We start from the raw sequence: 15,702 nt of genomic DNA, 5'->3' as shown, positions 1-15,702 counted from the left end.
CCGCCGTAACCGTGACCGCTACCGTAGCCAGGAATAGCGGGGCTGCCGGGGACTGGGGGCCGGGGTTTTGTTGCAGCTGCCATTAGGGGGTTGTTGCCATAGTCACCGCGCTTGGCTGTGCGTGTTGGTGACCGCAGTATGGTGGTAAATTCACAGAGAGACGCTGCTGCCCATCTCCTGGTTTTTGTCCCTTAGTCGACTCTTACGACATCCACGGGAAGAGAGGGAGTGGTGCTATTCGCAGCCGGCACCACACGGCAAACACGGCACGTTCTTTGTACGTGTCAACAACTCTGTATTCGTTGTAGGTACATAATTAAATCATATGGGTCAGCAAATACGTCGTTGCCTCTCGGGAGAAGAGTCACTATGTTCCTATCTACTTTAATGAAATTGAAATTGAAAATTACGTTCTGCTAGTAACAATATATTGATGTCATTAAACAAAGCCACCTTCATACGAGACATAGACATATTCATTTCATAGACAATTTGTTAATTTGTTGTATTAAAATATCAATCATCTAGCTCTTGTATAAAAAATAATTAATACTCAATGCTTATTAACCGTCCGTGGAGTTTAGATTAGCAACAAGTGGCCGGAGTGCCGCGAAGTACTTGTTTTATTTTCATGAAAAATACCATTTCGAATGAAGTGATTCAGGAGTTTACCGCGCTACATTTTGTGTTATCAGTGTAGACGTAACCAAGACAACGAATAACCTGTTGATTACGATGGTATGGGGAGGGAGGTAGCCCGTTCTGATCAATAATTTCTATTTTTATCCCATACGACTACACAACCGACGAGACGGCGTCGGGGTAATCGAGAATATCCAGGCCTTACCTGGCGCCAAATCTTCATATAATGACAAATTTATATTTACGTCCTACAAACACGTATCGACCATCTGATAAGCTTCATTCCTCTCCCTATTAAGTTAATTTAAACAAGGAAGGGATAAAGAAAGTTAATTTAAATATTGGCTTTAAACATTAAAATATTAATGTGCTCATAATATATTAAATTAGACATGAAAATAGATAAATATATTTATCAAAACAATATGATTAATAAACATACAAACATTTTTTTAACTCCTTAAAACCAAAAGTATACGACAAACATAGTATGACTAAAGTGCCCATCAATTATTGTTACCAATACTCCAAAATTACATCTTGGTCCTCCATGAAGGTTGGTGAATTTCATAACATCTCCATTTCATTTTTCTTTTACCGTAAAAAGGTAATGGCTTTTTCTAACACTATCATGCCGAAAAATCGGCACTAAGTTCATATCCAAGCTATTATAGCTTCATTTCATATTCCAACAAAATTTTTAACAAAAAAATACAACCGACTTCTATGTCACTATAAAGTAAAAAATAATTGAAATAAATGTTGGTTTAATAGTTAAATATTGAATTGTGAATAAAACTCGACGTGTTGTATTTGTGTGATCAGTGACCGAATAATGTAATACACGTTATGAATATGGAATAGGTTGTCTTTTAGTTTCCACTCGTAATCGGTGGTAACCTATAAGAAAAGCGGAGGCGCACCTGAGTGGTAACCGTCGGTTGCAAGGGCTGCGGTTGGGGCTGAGGCGGCAACTGCTGTTGCGGCTGGGGCTGCGGCTGCGGTTGCGGCTGCATCTGAGGCTGCGGCGGCGGCACCGTCGCGACCGATGCCGCCACCACCGGCGACGGCACCGAGCTTGTCGGTATCTGTCCCATCGCCGTCGGGCTGGCCACGCTCGTTGACACTGTCGCCACGCCTGGCAACTGCACAGAGAAGAAAGCATTCATAGACGCTTCTTATTACGCACACCACTACCTACCAACACGAAGACAGATAGATCCACAATCCACGCCTTCTAGAGATAGATGCAAAACTACTAAAGTTGTCATTTTCTTCCCTCTAATACCTACTAGATTACTTATTTTCAATCAGTGCACCAATATATTATGTTTTAATTGAATATAATATCACGATATTCTAAAATAAAATCAAATGTTTCTTTTAAGAATAAACTGCTGCAAATATATTTATACACAGTGCTTTATTAGTTTTAAAATAAATAAAAAATCTAATTATTTTATTAGAAACTATACACCTCTATTTGTGCGGTAAGTCAATTAAAAATATTTAAGAGATATCTTAAGATAATCAAATAAACTAAAACTAAACCTAAGTTTACTTTTAAAATTTCTAGTTCTCAGTGTTTCACTGTTATACGTGTTAAATTATTTTAATCTTTTTAAAGTAGTTATGTTCAATTGTTAACGTGAAAGCTTACTTTTACAAAGGAAGGATGAAGATGGAAGATATTCATTTTATAACATAGAAGTAGCACACGAGCAGGCAGTACACCTGATGGTAAGTGGTCATTGATGTCAAATGGACATCTATAATCAACCCCCATATAAAATTATAGTCCTACTTGATGGCGACCACATAATATGTATTGCTATCCCCAAGGACAAAGTTGGAAAGCCTCGCATATATCTACATTACAACACGCCTTCAATCAGAAGATAGCAGTGCTTAAGTCTGCTGTTATAACGCAGAAATAGCTGTGGCGGTGATGCCTCCAGAGTCGAACGACAAAGAGTTCTACCTTCAAAGATAGGACCGATTGTTATCTTTCAAATTCAAGGTAGACAAATGTCCAAAACTGACTTTAGGTAAATTATGGTGATTAGGTATAATGTGAAAATTTGAAAATTCTGGAAGCATATTAGGAAGTTACATTGAAATTTGTTTTCTTTTATATATAATTATTTGTTTCCTTAATGTCGTATGAAATTTGAACACAATTTCTTTATTCACGGAATTATACTCGCAGACAAAAAAAAAATTGTCCATGTATTAAATCAATGGCCCTAGAACTACTTGAAAATAATGATGATAAGTTATTTTTTAAATTATTTACGCCCATTATTAAGAATCAACTTGATTCCTATCAGATTGATTCTCATGTCTCAAACATTGATCCTTGCAAGGCAGAATTTTGGAGCCATAAATAAAAAAAATACAAATTCTATAGTCATCACAATTTAATAGACCCATTTTGACCCATGCCATCTTCATGTCACTAATGTTTTAAACTAACTTTTTAGTAGGTAGTTTACGACCACCTGACGATTAGAGCTTGCGTCTTCAAAGCATTTGGAAGAAACCATAATCGAATAACTTTCAAATAATCGAAACTTAGAATTACGAATAACTGATTATTTATCCCCTTCTCATCATAACAACAATAAAATAATCAAGACTTTGTTTCTTAGTTAATGACAAAATGAAAAAGCTTACGAGTGATGCTTTATTTAATCTTCTAAACATGATTATATTTTTAAATTACACTAGCATTTATAATCGTTTCTCCTTTTTATTAAACATTTAGATGATTTCGAAAAATATTAAATAAATATTTTGTTTACAAAATATTAAGTAATCTATACAACACGATGTGGGGTTTTAATCGATTTGTCGTAAAAATCGGTTTCTTTGGTTATCGATTTGTATGTCACATGCTTAAAGCCTAGCGATAGCATGTGTCAAAATGGGCCTATTAAATTGTGACGACTATAGTATCAAGTAATTGTCAAAGGTTGATCTTCAGTTGGCAATGTTTTGAATAGAGTGACAACATCTTGACAACATGCGATTACGCGGTAATTCTAAAATTAATTAACTTTTCTTTAAGTAACACAACAATATTTTGTATGAGAAAAAGGAAAAAAATAACGGAAAATGCAGTCTGCCATTGTAAAAAATACTTATTTACTTATTCTCATTTATTTTTTTTACCAGATAACTTCACAACTAAATTGTACCTATATCTCATTCGAGTCACTTTCAAAACTTTAATATTGTTGCGTTTATACAAAGACAAATAAAATATCCTTATACGTTAATTAGTGATAACCTCATATGACCCTATAAATAAGCATATGCTAGGTTTTTAACAGACTAAAGAAGGAGGTTCTGTATTCGACCGCTATGTATGTCCGCGATTTTCTCAGAAACTACTGACCCCACTTGGATGGAGTTTTGGCTTTTCGGGCTTTTGATCTGATTTTGATTTTGCCTTATAAATACAATATTAAAACATTTATTATAATTTTGTAACGGAATCATTTAATTAGATTTTTAACCACTTTGAACGGTCAGTTCAATACAAAAATGTTGAACAACTATCGAGAATCAATGACAATACAAGGTTTTAAAGCGTTGTTCCTCGATATTTTAAAATCCTTTCAATATAATGACTATGTAGTAGCAATAACTCGTATCTCATTTTTTTACGAAAAGCGATTTTTGCATATTTGGACTTAAAATGTATCACAGGTCGTCCTTAAGACACTGGTGTCTTAAGCTTAAGGACCTGGGTCCTTAGGTTAAAAATTGAGCAAAATATTAAAGTGTGGCCAATACGTTCTATGTCTTTTTAAAGTAGCGTTTCTTCTTATGTAAAGTAGCGTTTTTTGAGTTAGGAGTTATTGCCAATTCGTCGTCGATATTGTTTTTACTTAAATCATTTATTCTTTGATTTTTAATATACTCATCATGCCCATTGTTGTAATATGAGATCTGTATGCACATTATATATCACCAAAATAGAATAATAAGTACAAAAAGTATGCATTTACTTAATACACATTTAAATGATAAGAAAAATATATTTTTTGCGCGATTAATCTCGAAAGCTAAAAGTAAAAGCAAAATCAAATTTACAATATTGAATTAAAAACAGACAGTGTGTCGAATAAACAAGGTAAAAAATAAAAAAAAAAAAGGTTTTTATTATATGCCCGTTATCAGGTGCTATGCAGCGATTGTTGGTAAACCTTCTGCTTTCAATTTGGCCAAGATAAAGATTAAAGTTTGCAGATCTTTAGGCACTGATCACACATAAACTAAGATTAATGACTGAAAATAAATAATGGACAGTTTCAATTTTTGTCAAATATAAAAAACAATTTATAAATAACGTAACTTTTGGTCCAGTTTTTATAGTCAGTGTAATTGGATAAGTTTTTGTGTATTTAAGAAAACACTTAATAAGATGAAATGTCTATGTATCTAAGGTTGTATGATAAACAGTGGATTAAATTGGAGAAATACCTGATGTACATTTCTTTCATTCTTCTTTTTTTTAATCTATGGCCCATACTACATTTTTTAGCTATTTCTTTATAATATAAAACTTGTAATAGATAAGAAATAAGAACCAAATTACTGAACTGATAGAAACACAAAAAATTCATGCAGTGTCACATACAACAGCACTTGTATGTGTGCTAGAACTACATATGCAGGAAACAAACCACAACAATAATATTAAAACCTTAACTTATTGGTATTTTATATTTCAAAAACATGCAAGAAACTAACACGGTGCTATTATAGGATGTCATTTATTTAGCTTCTACAGTTTACAATGTAGCACCAAAAAAAAACAAAGACATGTTCTTCATGTTACAGGTCAGAAAGTCATAATCTACAGTTAATTTACTTTTACAAATTTATAAGTCAGAAAGTCAAACATAAATAGTAAATAACCCTAATAATTGAAATAATGAATATATTATTATAGATTTGATATTAAAACTTTTGCAGACCATTCACTTAATATATTGTACTCCATGAATAATATTAATGTTTGACTGCATTCCTACTCACATACAACAACAGAAGACGTATAAACATAGTATTATTATTTACTATGCCCATATGTATTTATACAAAACAGTAAAGGCTTTTAGCTACATAACATGGGGCATGCATAGTACACATAGAGCTGGAAGAACAACTTAAATAGCATGCTGCCAAATATAGTTACAGTGTTGCCATACCTTCCCGACTGTAACGACATAATGCTTACGATTTTAAGAGCAGAAATCTATCTTATGAATGGATGTCTATCATGATTCACTCGTTTCATTTTATATTTCACTTATACCTCCTTGTCAATATCGAGATTGCTTATAGTAATGTAAGCAGACAGTTTATTGTAACACACATTCTTATTGTGTGTTACAATTAAAATATTTCTGCTAAATACTAAGACAAAAATTCTATTACACCCACTACTAAAACTAACATTTCTTAATCGTAGCAAGTTTAACCCCACAAGCATGTTCAATATTTGCATTTATTTAAAATTTTAATGAGTACCATTTATTAGTACAAAATGAGTGAACAAATTCCAATTAGTGTCTTACCTTGTTAATTACCTCAAAACATGCACCTCCACCTTATTTGTACATGCATGATATTTTTGAAACTGGACAGTTTGAATTATTATGGATCGAGGCCCAGGTGGGGAGAGGGGCTATAGTCACGTTGTCCAGTTTCAATGGGTGTGAGTAGCGGAGTGGCTGGTCCTACTTACTGCCGGCACAGTCGACAGCCGGAGGGTCTGAGCCTGGGGCGCCGTCATGTTGCTGGCGGCCGGCGCGGGGCCAACCCTCAACAGCTGATATTGACCATTTTCTGTCTTTAACAATAAATGACCCTGCTGCCCCTGTTGTAGACTTTGCAGTGTTTGCAGCGTTATCTAAAAATTAACGCCTTGTTTCAATTTGCTGATCTCAAACTCGCTTTGTATGGCTAACTCGTCTTGTTACAAATGAAACTATGAAATTAAGAAACCGAAAAAAAAATCATAAGCAGGTCATTTGTTAGATACACATTGAGGGAATAATAAACATTCAGATGAGGTGCAATATCAATGCAAGAATTAGAATATTATTGAGTTACTATGACATATGATTAGTGTTGTGCAAGCCAATGGATGACTATTATTATATATTGCTGGGTTATATTACTGATACCTCATGTTATATAAGTTTTTAATTTTTTTTTTACTTGTTTAAACAATTTAGGTTAACAGGGCCCTTCAGCAGCAAAATGAGTGGTTAAATCATATATTTCTAATATTTATAACATGTTTGATTTAATATTACATACATAGGAATAGATATTAAATATATAAGTAATAAATACAAATGTATAAACAATTCAATGAGTTAAAAATAATTAATCTTTTTGGCTGTAATCATTGTAATAAACATGGGAAAAAATATTGAATTTAGAAAGAAAAATATTCTTTTAATTAAGCAAAAAGTAATAAATGTTATGAAATAAATGAAATTAACATTCAAACCTTACACAAATTTACACTTGAACTCTTATGTTTATTGGATCAATTGATTTAAATTTAAACATGTTTGTTATGTAAATATATTCTAATAGTATGAATATTTATGCTACAATCTATATCAATAAAAAATAGGTGAAATATGTTGTATTTTACAAAAATTGTTTGCTGAATAAAAAAATGTCTAGAATGACCTACATCAGGTTGAATATTGATGAAAAATTAACATACAATGTCAGCATCAAATGCACTGGGCATGCAACATGATAATATGTGATATTTACATTCACAATCTCACAAAGGTGATACATTATAAAAGGATAACCACCATAAATGTGTCAACATCAGTATTCAACACTAATTTGGATTTTTATTATGTATCATTTATAGATTTATATAATAAAATATTGAAGGGTTTATCAGGGGTGGAATCTGTAAGGCCAATATTTATATTTATGGTGGTTGTGGAAGAGTATAAGCAGCAGCTGTATGCAATTTTGCAAGCTAAGGAAGAAGTTTCCGCTAAAGGTAGATTGCACAACAGCAAGTAGTAAGGAAATTGGTCACATCCTTCCCATTGAAATTTAATGCACCTTTCTTCTATTTATTTACATACTAGATTTTGTAGTTCACTTATATTTTTAGTACACAGTAGACTAGGCAGTGATGAATTTCACTGCAGTTCCTTGACAAATACCACTCAATACCAATAAATGTAAGGTTTGAAGAGTTGTATGCATAATATTTAATAAAGCTTATTAGAATTACAATAAACATATTATTGTTGGCCTTCACTCATGCCAAGCTATGTGTTCACTGCTAATTGCCCATCATTTGCAGAAGCAATTTGTGTTATCAACAAGTGTTACTACAACATAATTTGGTTTAGTTCACTTATATTAGTCACAACAATTACAGTTCAACTTGTGTCTGATGTAATGTATGGAGTGGATATTGTTATAAGGTAATATTCTTCGATCACAAATAAAAACGATACACAATCCCATACAAAAATGAACTTCAAAAATGGCATCAAACATGTTTATAAAATTCTAAGCGACAGGATCTAAAATAAATGCAAAATCAACCTTATCACTATTATTTAAAGGTGTTAAAAACTGATTACCAAAAGCAATAAATTTTTACGACATAAGCTAGCTGTCATAAGCTATCACTTTGACAGGTTTGTGCACCCAAATGTCTATTTGGGTGCTCTTTTCGTCGCCCCGTTCTTTTGTCGCTGATTGTGTATCTAGTTCTTATTAGTGATCGAAGGTAATATTTTACATTTGCTCTCGTGTGAATAGAGTTCTTTGCTTGTAATGTAACTACATTTCATTAATTGCATATTATTACTTTGAGCATTAACAATGTTAAATAACACACGACACTAGACCTACAATGACAACATTACAATTTCTGTTATGTGACAGAATACTCTCTCAAGTTATTGCAGTGAGATTTAAAATGTAAGCAATATATAAACAGTATAGTGTGATGGTTGTAAGCAAAAAGTTGACGTGTGCACTTACACCGGGAGCGGCCTGTCGCGCACCGACCATCTGCTGCGTGCCGATCACCACTCGGGGGGACACCGTCGCCACGGACTTTTGCGCCGCCACCGACGGCGCTCCCGGTCTCATGTTCAGGATCTGCACGTTGGGAAGCATGGGCGACTGCGCCGCGCCCAAGTTCTGCGTCGTCACCACCACGTTCTGTCCTCCCGGCTTGTTTATCGACATCACGTTGGGGATCGAGCCCGGCATGTTAGAGTTCACCGTCATCGGCACTGACACCATCCCTTGCTGCATGCTGACCTGGCCGGTGTTGTTGCCCTGTTTTATCACCAGAGGTGGTTGCATGGACATGGTTTTGTTGCCTTGCTGCGACAATATTGCACTCCCGGGTATAGCGTGAATGATTTGGTTCTGCGACGACTGGAGACCAATGCAACCGTTCGTTAACTGAGAATGAGTGGGAAATGTCACACGATTCACGGGACTGTTTAGTGCCTGTGCTTGTGAATAGATTACTTTCAATGAATCGGTATTGCTTGTTTGGGTCGCGAATGGTAATTGTATGTTGTTGTACGATGAACTGCTTGAAATTGCTGACGATTGAAAGTTTGCACTCGCTACTTCACCATCACTGACTTGATCTGGGTTGTATTTTTGTACACCAATAATAGAACTCGCGGTAGATGTAATGTTCTGTTGGTTTGGAATAACATTTACTGCATTGTTTTGAGTGGCCACCGACGAGACGGACGTAACTAATTGGTTTTCAAGCGAGCCCACGATCGCGTTAACTGCGTTCTCGTCAACGTCGGTAGACAAAGCTTGTTCTAAAAACTCGGCCGACGCCATTTTATACAAATCAGCCATAGAGTAATATTATATACATGTTATAGAGAGGCAACTCTAAGTATTTTTTGTCCCCCTAAAGCGCCCCTAGTGGCCTGCCCAAGAACTACTCATGAGTTTTACATAATTATAAATATAGGTACCTATAGATACCTATTATTAGTTAGTATAAGTTGTATGTCCAAAACACGAACTATAAATGAAGTCGGTTAATGACTGTGTTCCAAAGATTTTCAATTATATTATATTTTTTTCTTTTTCAATTTTGATACAAGAACAAAACTACATTTACATACTTAACAAAATTGCAGAAAGATACAAAAATTTGTGACAATGTGAATCTTTGAATCACGCTCCTTTACAGTTGATGTTGAAAATACAACTTACGTGGGAGGTATCAAATATGTACAGTCGTCGCAACGGTGTCTCTCTGAAGTGCAAAAACAACTTTTCAAATTAGAAATGATTAACGAAGTTGCGGATATTTGACAACAGACACATCATTTTGACAGTTAACTGTCAGTCTGACGCCATTTTAGTTTGAAGCTTCCGGGGCGAGTCGTTACGTGGCGCTCGTATCTGCACAAAAAGTCATTTTGTATGGAAGTGTGCCCTCCCTGCCCTATTATCTATTGATTTTCTTACTATAGGTTCTTGAGGTGAACTCAAAGGAGATGAATATACTGAATGCGGAGAGGAGTGAGGTGATGATAATTCAACTTCTTCTATTTCAGAACCTGTTGGTGCAAAGTTTCTATTAGACGTTGTTACCATCCGGAAAACGTACTCTACTGTATAAAGGATTAGGTTCTATTAATTCGACTTCATCCACTGTTGGGTCATACTTAGATTTTGGTGTAGGATTTCGTCTGTATACTTTATTCCCTGGACATAACCAGGAGGGAAACATTTGATCAGGAGAATAACGCCTTGCATGATTAAACATCCTTTCATGGGGAGTTGCGTTTGTCGCTGTACAAAGTAATGACCTTATGTGTAACAAGGCTTCAGGTAACACGGTTTCCCAGTCTGCAATAGATAGATTTCTGGACCTCAGAACGAGACGAATCGTAAGCCATAGCGTACCATTCAGACGTTCAATTTGACCATTCCCTCTAGGATTATACGGTGCGGAATGACTTACAGCTATTCCTTTTTTGTTTAAAAATTATCTTAACTGCGTCGAGATAAAACCTGAACCTCGGTCAGTATGGATGTATAAAGGTGTTCCAAAAATAGAGAATAAATCTTTTAAACAATTTATGATGGTTTCACTGCTCGTATCTGAGCATGGATATGCGAAGGGAAATCTCGAGTATTCATCAATAATGGTTAGAAGATACTTATTTTTATCCTTCGACGGCAATGGCCCCTTGAAATCAAGTGCTAACCTTTCCAATGGAGTTGTTGCTTTAATAAGTGTTCCAGTACACTTTACGAATCTGGGTTTCATTTCTGCACAAATTCTACATTGTGATACAATCCTCTTAACATCATCTGTTGAATATGGTACGTTCTTACTTCGTACATAGTGTGTTAAGCGAGTTATACCAGGATGACCCAGATCATTATGGAGTGTAGATAGCTGATTCTCTCTGATTGAAGCACATGTTTGCCTTGACAAAGCATCAGCTACAATATTTTCTGATTCCGGCCGATACATAATATCAAAATTATAATTTGATAGCTCTAACCTCCATCTTTGTATCTTTTCGTTTTTAATCTTGCTTGCAAAAAACGGTAGCCTACATGTTACACATGTAGGCTACCGTTTTTTGATCTGTTATTAAATAAAATCGACAGCCAAGAAGATAATGTCTCCATTTCTTTATACTTTCGACGATAGCACAAGCTTCCTTCTCTATAATAGAATATTTCTTTTCACTATCACTCAGTGATCTAGAGAAAAATGCCACAGGTCTTCCATTTTGTGTAAGAGTGGCTGCGATAGAGACATCAGAAGCATCAGTTTCAACTGTTAAAGGTACATTAGGGTCGATTACAGTTAACGATGATTTAGCTATGAGTTCCTTAAGCGATTCAAAAGCAGCTTTTTGATTTTTATCAAGAGGAAATCGTTCAGTGATGACGAGAGGATGTAGTTTATTAGAAAAATCTGGTATCCACTTCGAATAATGCGCAAACAACCCCATGGCATGCTTCAAAGATGCTGAATCTTGAGGGACAGGCATGTCTAGAAGTGATTTAAGCCTGTCTGGGTCCGGTTTGACTATTGATATTGATTATTGATACTCTGTTTTGAAAATTCAGATTTGTCTTGGTTAATAGTTTAATGAATATGTATCAACTGCTTCCATGATTTTTTTTAGTTTCTTATCATGATCAACTTGATCATTTCCACATATTGTAATATCATCTAAATACACAAATACTCCTTCTAGTTTACATTTTTCGATGATCTTATCAATTGCCCGTTGGAAACAAGCTACTCCATTAGTTACTCCAAAGGGAATACGACAGAACTGATACAAGTTTCCACACGCTTCAAACGCCGTATATGGCCTGCTAGTTTTAAGAATAGGAATTTGGTGATACGCTGACTTAAGATCAATTTTTGATAAAAATCTGTATTTGGATATTCTGGATACTATATCTTCTATATTTGGCAAAGGATAAGCATCAAGTTGTGTGAATTTATTAATTGTTTGAGAATAATCAATACACATTCGTTTCTTGTGATACGTTCCAGACGTCACGATGGCTTGAGCTCTCCATGAAGAATTACTTTCTTCTATAATTCCATCGGACAATAATTTTCGGATTTCATTTTGTATGAATGCAAAAACATCAGGGGCATATTTTCTAGATTTTATAGCTATTGGCTTGCAGTCAGATGTCAAATGAGAAAATAGATCCACTGGCTCTATTACTGCTTCTTTAAGAACCGCTACACGTAGGGCTGGTCTTGGTCCGTTAAATTTAATTTCCACTGACGAACATTGTTCTAGAACATCATGACCCAATATAATATCTGAACATAATTTTTTCATTACTCGCAGAGGTGTAGAAAAAGATTCATTATATATTGTAATAGCTGCGATGCATACTGATTCAATATCAAAACGAAATTATGAGTTTGCCATTAAAACAGCTTGATGCCAAGGATGTACAGGAAAATTATTAAGTTTGATTATACTCTCATTAATAAAACTTGCTGTGCTACCTGTATCAATTAAGGCCTTAAGAGGTAAGCCATTTACTGTGACCAAAACTGTGCACTTCTTCAAGCCTACTGAAGCTGATAATAAACATGAAGTTATTTCATCTGTGTCGTTTACTGTGGCCACAGGAGGCAAACTTCTGCATACTTTAGCAAAATGTCCTTGTTTGCCACATTTTAAACAAGTAGTATTTGAAGCTGGGCATGTAAGGAACCACCGCAGAAATAGCATTTATAATTTTTTTTAATATCAGGTATTGACTGATGGCCACTTTGCTTAGAGTTATTTCTGATAGAAATAGACTTATTCACGGCGACAACATGTGGAAAAGTGAAGCTTTCAGATTGTACTTGAGCCGACTCTAGTGCGCGTGCTTTGTTATGAGCTTCGTCTAAGGTCAAAGTTAAATTTTCTAATAATCTCTGTCTTATATGTGATGAAGACATTCCAGCAATAAAAGCTCCACGAATAGAATCTTTTTCATTTTCTTCTGCAGAAACAGACTTAAAATTGCATTCTTTCGATAATAGCTTTAAAGCCTGAGTAAATTCATCAATGGATTCTCCTGGTTGCTGAGTTCGAGTAGATAGTTTGTGGCGAGCAAATATTTCACTTTTAGGTTTAACGTAAATTGATTCTAAAGTGGATAAAGCTGAGTTGTACGTACTGCATGATGAGATATAATCGTATATAGCTGGCGAGATGTGATTTATCAATAGCCTTAATTTTACTTCTTCGGAAAATTTTGTTTCAGTGTCTGACGTACTTCTTTGAGATTCTTCTAAAAAAATCTCGAACGTTCTTTTCCAATGTATCCACTGCGATGATGCATTTTGTGACGACATTGGATCAATGTCAAATCTGTCCGGTTTTAGGAATCGATACATATTGTATAATCATTTATAATTTCTGTTTAATAAATTGTAATAAGATAAACCCGAATATTAAAGGTTTTATTAAACAGAACACTAGGTGACATTAGCAATAGTATATGAGTGACATACGTTTTAATCATTTAAATCTTTTATGGCGTTTTCACCACACGAAGATTGAGAAGTTGAAGGCATAGGTTCTACACACAAAGGCTCAGAACCGGATAGTACTGTTTCAATTTCATTATTTCCACTAAGTGCACTCGGTAAATCCAAAATAAATTTTCTCCAAAACAAATATAATGTAAGAATTGATTCCTGCTAGATTTAAAATGTTAAAAAATACTTGTACAGGCCTCCATGCATCGGCTACATTTCCTTTGAAATTCCTTCTTGCAAATGATGTAGGTCCTGCTTGCTCAGTAATAATATTCTGTCGAGCCCGAGGACCAGTTGGAGTTGATCCCGTCCGAAGTACCCATGTGGTTCCGTCTGTAGCCGTGTAAATGGCGATCCTGCTCCTGAGCAGTACTGGCAAGCAAACGGTGACCCCTACCCCTGCCACGAACACGTTTATTGTTATTAACGTAACGTAAATTCGAAAGGGGTACCTGATCTTCTGGGCCAGAGTCTGAACTATCAGAGTTCGAACTAACAGCAGGTAACACAATGTCATCATCGCTGTCATGTACTGCACTTTCAGATTCACATTCCAACTGATCGTCTGGTAGGATTTTCAGTAAATAAAGTATTTCGTTATTATCTAGTCTTCGAGACATATGAAGGCAGTTACTCTAGCGATTGACTAATAAAACATAACCATTCACATGTTTACAGAAACACCCTCATATTACAATTATAATCACTACTTAAGTTACAGCAGTCAAATGACTGTCGCCGTCTTTGTAGGTATATCAGCACTTTAAAAGGTAAACAAAGACCCAGAGAATCTTTTGGTCATGTATTTGTAGGATTCTTTTCATAATAATAAAAGTCACAAATTATCAGTAAACTTAGTCAAAAAGTTTTGGAATAAACAATCTTTTAAATTGAAAATCCGATCAAATGACTGCTCCCGTCTTTCTAGTGTTAAATTACTTGTTTGAAAAGTTGTTTTTGCACTGCGTTGTGACAACTATACATATTTGATTACCTCCCACGTAACTTGTATCTTTAACATTAATTATAAAGGAGCGTGATTCAGAGATTCACATTGTCACAATTTTTTGCATCTTTCTGAAATTTTGTTAAGTATGTAAATGTAGTTTTGTTTTTGTACCAAAATTGACAAAGAAAACAGTATAACGCATTGATCTAATGTCATTGGTATAACGGCTATAACGTAAATGTGAATCTTTGGAACACAGTCATTTACAGTTCGTGTTTTGAAGATACTACTTATAATGTTCATAATATTATTATGTATATAATTTTAATATACATAATACGAATATAGGTATGTATGTAAAACCCATGAGTAGTTCTGGGGCAGGCCCTAGGGGCGCTTATCTATGACAAAAATTATGTAGAGTTGGCTCTCTATACCCTGTATATAATAATACCTATGTGTATGTATATGTATAATAATACTCTATGGCTAAACCATAGATATACGATGTCAAAGATACACTCTGTCAGTTTAAACGCATTACCAAAATTGATATGTGTATGTGTGCGTAATAGTGTTGTTACCTTCATACTTTTTATCGATTGACATCCAGTATTAATTTGATGAGCCTGCCGTGGCAACGTAGCTTTCGTATCCAAATTATTACACAAATTTTTCATGGATGATTATTTATTAATATTATAAAACAAGTATTATGATATACAAATTATTACGACGACTTGCTTGGTATAAACTATTTTTCCTCAAAATGTTTGTTACATATTACCGATGATTTAAAAGGAGTCCATTCTGGCCGATTTATTATTCTTATCCACTTTTCACGTACCTCACTTGATCGACTTGGTATCCTTGAAAAGATATAGATGATACAAATACTATTCGAGTTATAACATAATAATTCAGAATATGTAAATTCCGTCACAAACGTACGTCAACAAAGTTTACTTTTATACTACTTTTGTGATGCATGAAATGGTCTTTATTA

The 15,702-nt window shown here is 34.6% G+C and overlaps 1 protein-coding gene across 8 annotated transcripts in view; it reads right to left on the bottom strand.

Annotated features, from left to right (window-relative positions):
• The window catches only part of LOC140746953 (transcription initiation factor TFIID subunit 4-like), a 29,193-nt gene extending 19,629 nt beyond the window's left edge, over positions 1-9,564 (bottom strand). For 4 of the 8 annotated variants that reach the window (XM_073079139.1, XM_073079141.1, XM_073079143.1 and 1 more), the window contains exons 1-3: positions 8,704-9,563; positions 6,404-6,568; positions 1,566-1,787 (exon numbers count right to left, since the gene is read on the bottom strand). In XM_073079139.1, the coding sequence (XP_072935240.1) occupies positions 1,566-1,787; positions 6,404-6,568; positions 8,704-9,555 (1,239 nt within the window). In that variant the 5' untranslated portion in view covers positions 9,556-9,563. Of the gene's footprint in view, positions 1-1,565; positions 1,788-6,403; positions 6,569-8,703 lie in introns of all 8 variants that reach the window. The other 4 variants (XM_073079137.1, XM_073079138.1, XM_073079140.1 and 1 more) reach the window with 2 other exon arrangements.
• Between the last annotated feature and the right edge of the window lie 6,138 nt (positions 9,565-15,702).

Source organism: Epargyreus clarus, unplaced genomic scaffold, assembly GCF_041222505.1.
Source record: "Epargyreus clarus isolate Ecla_fem2 unplaced genomic scaffold, WU_Ecla_fem_2.2 ptg000014l, whole genome shotgun sequence".
Lineage (NCBI taxonomy): Eukaryota > Metazoa > Arthropoda > Insecta > Lepidoptera > Hesperiidae > Epargyreus > Epargyreus clarus.
This window is presented reverse-complemented; position numbering and strand designations above follow the sequence as displayed.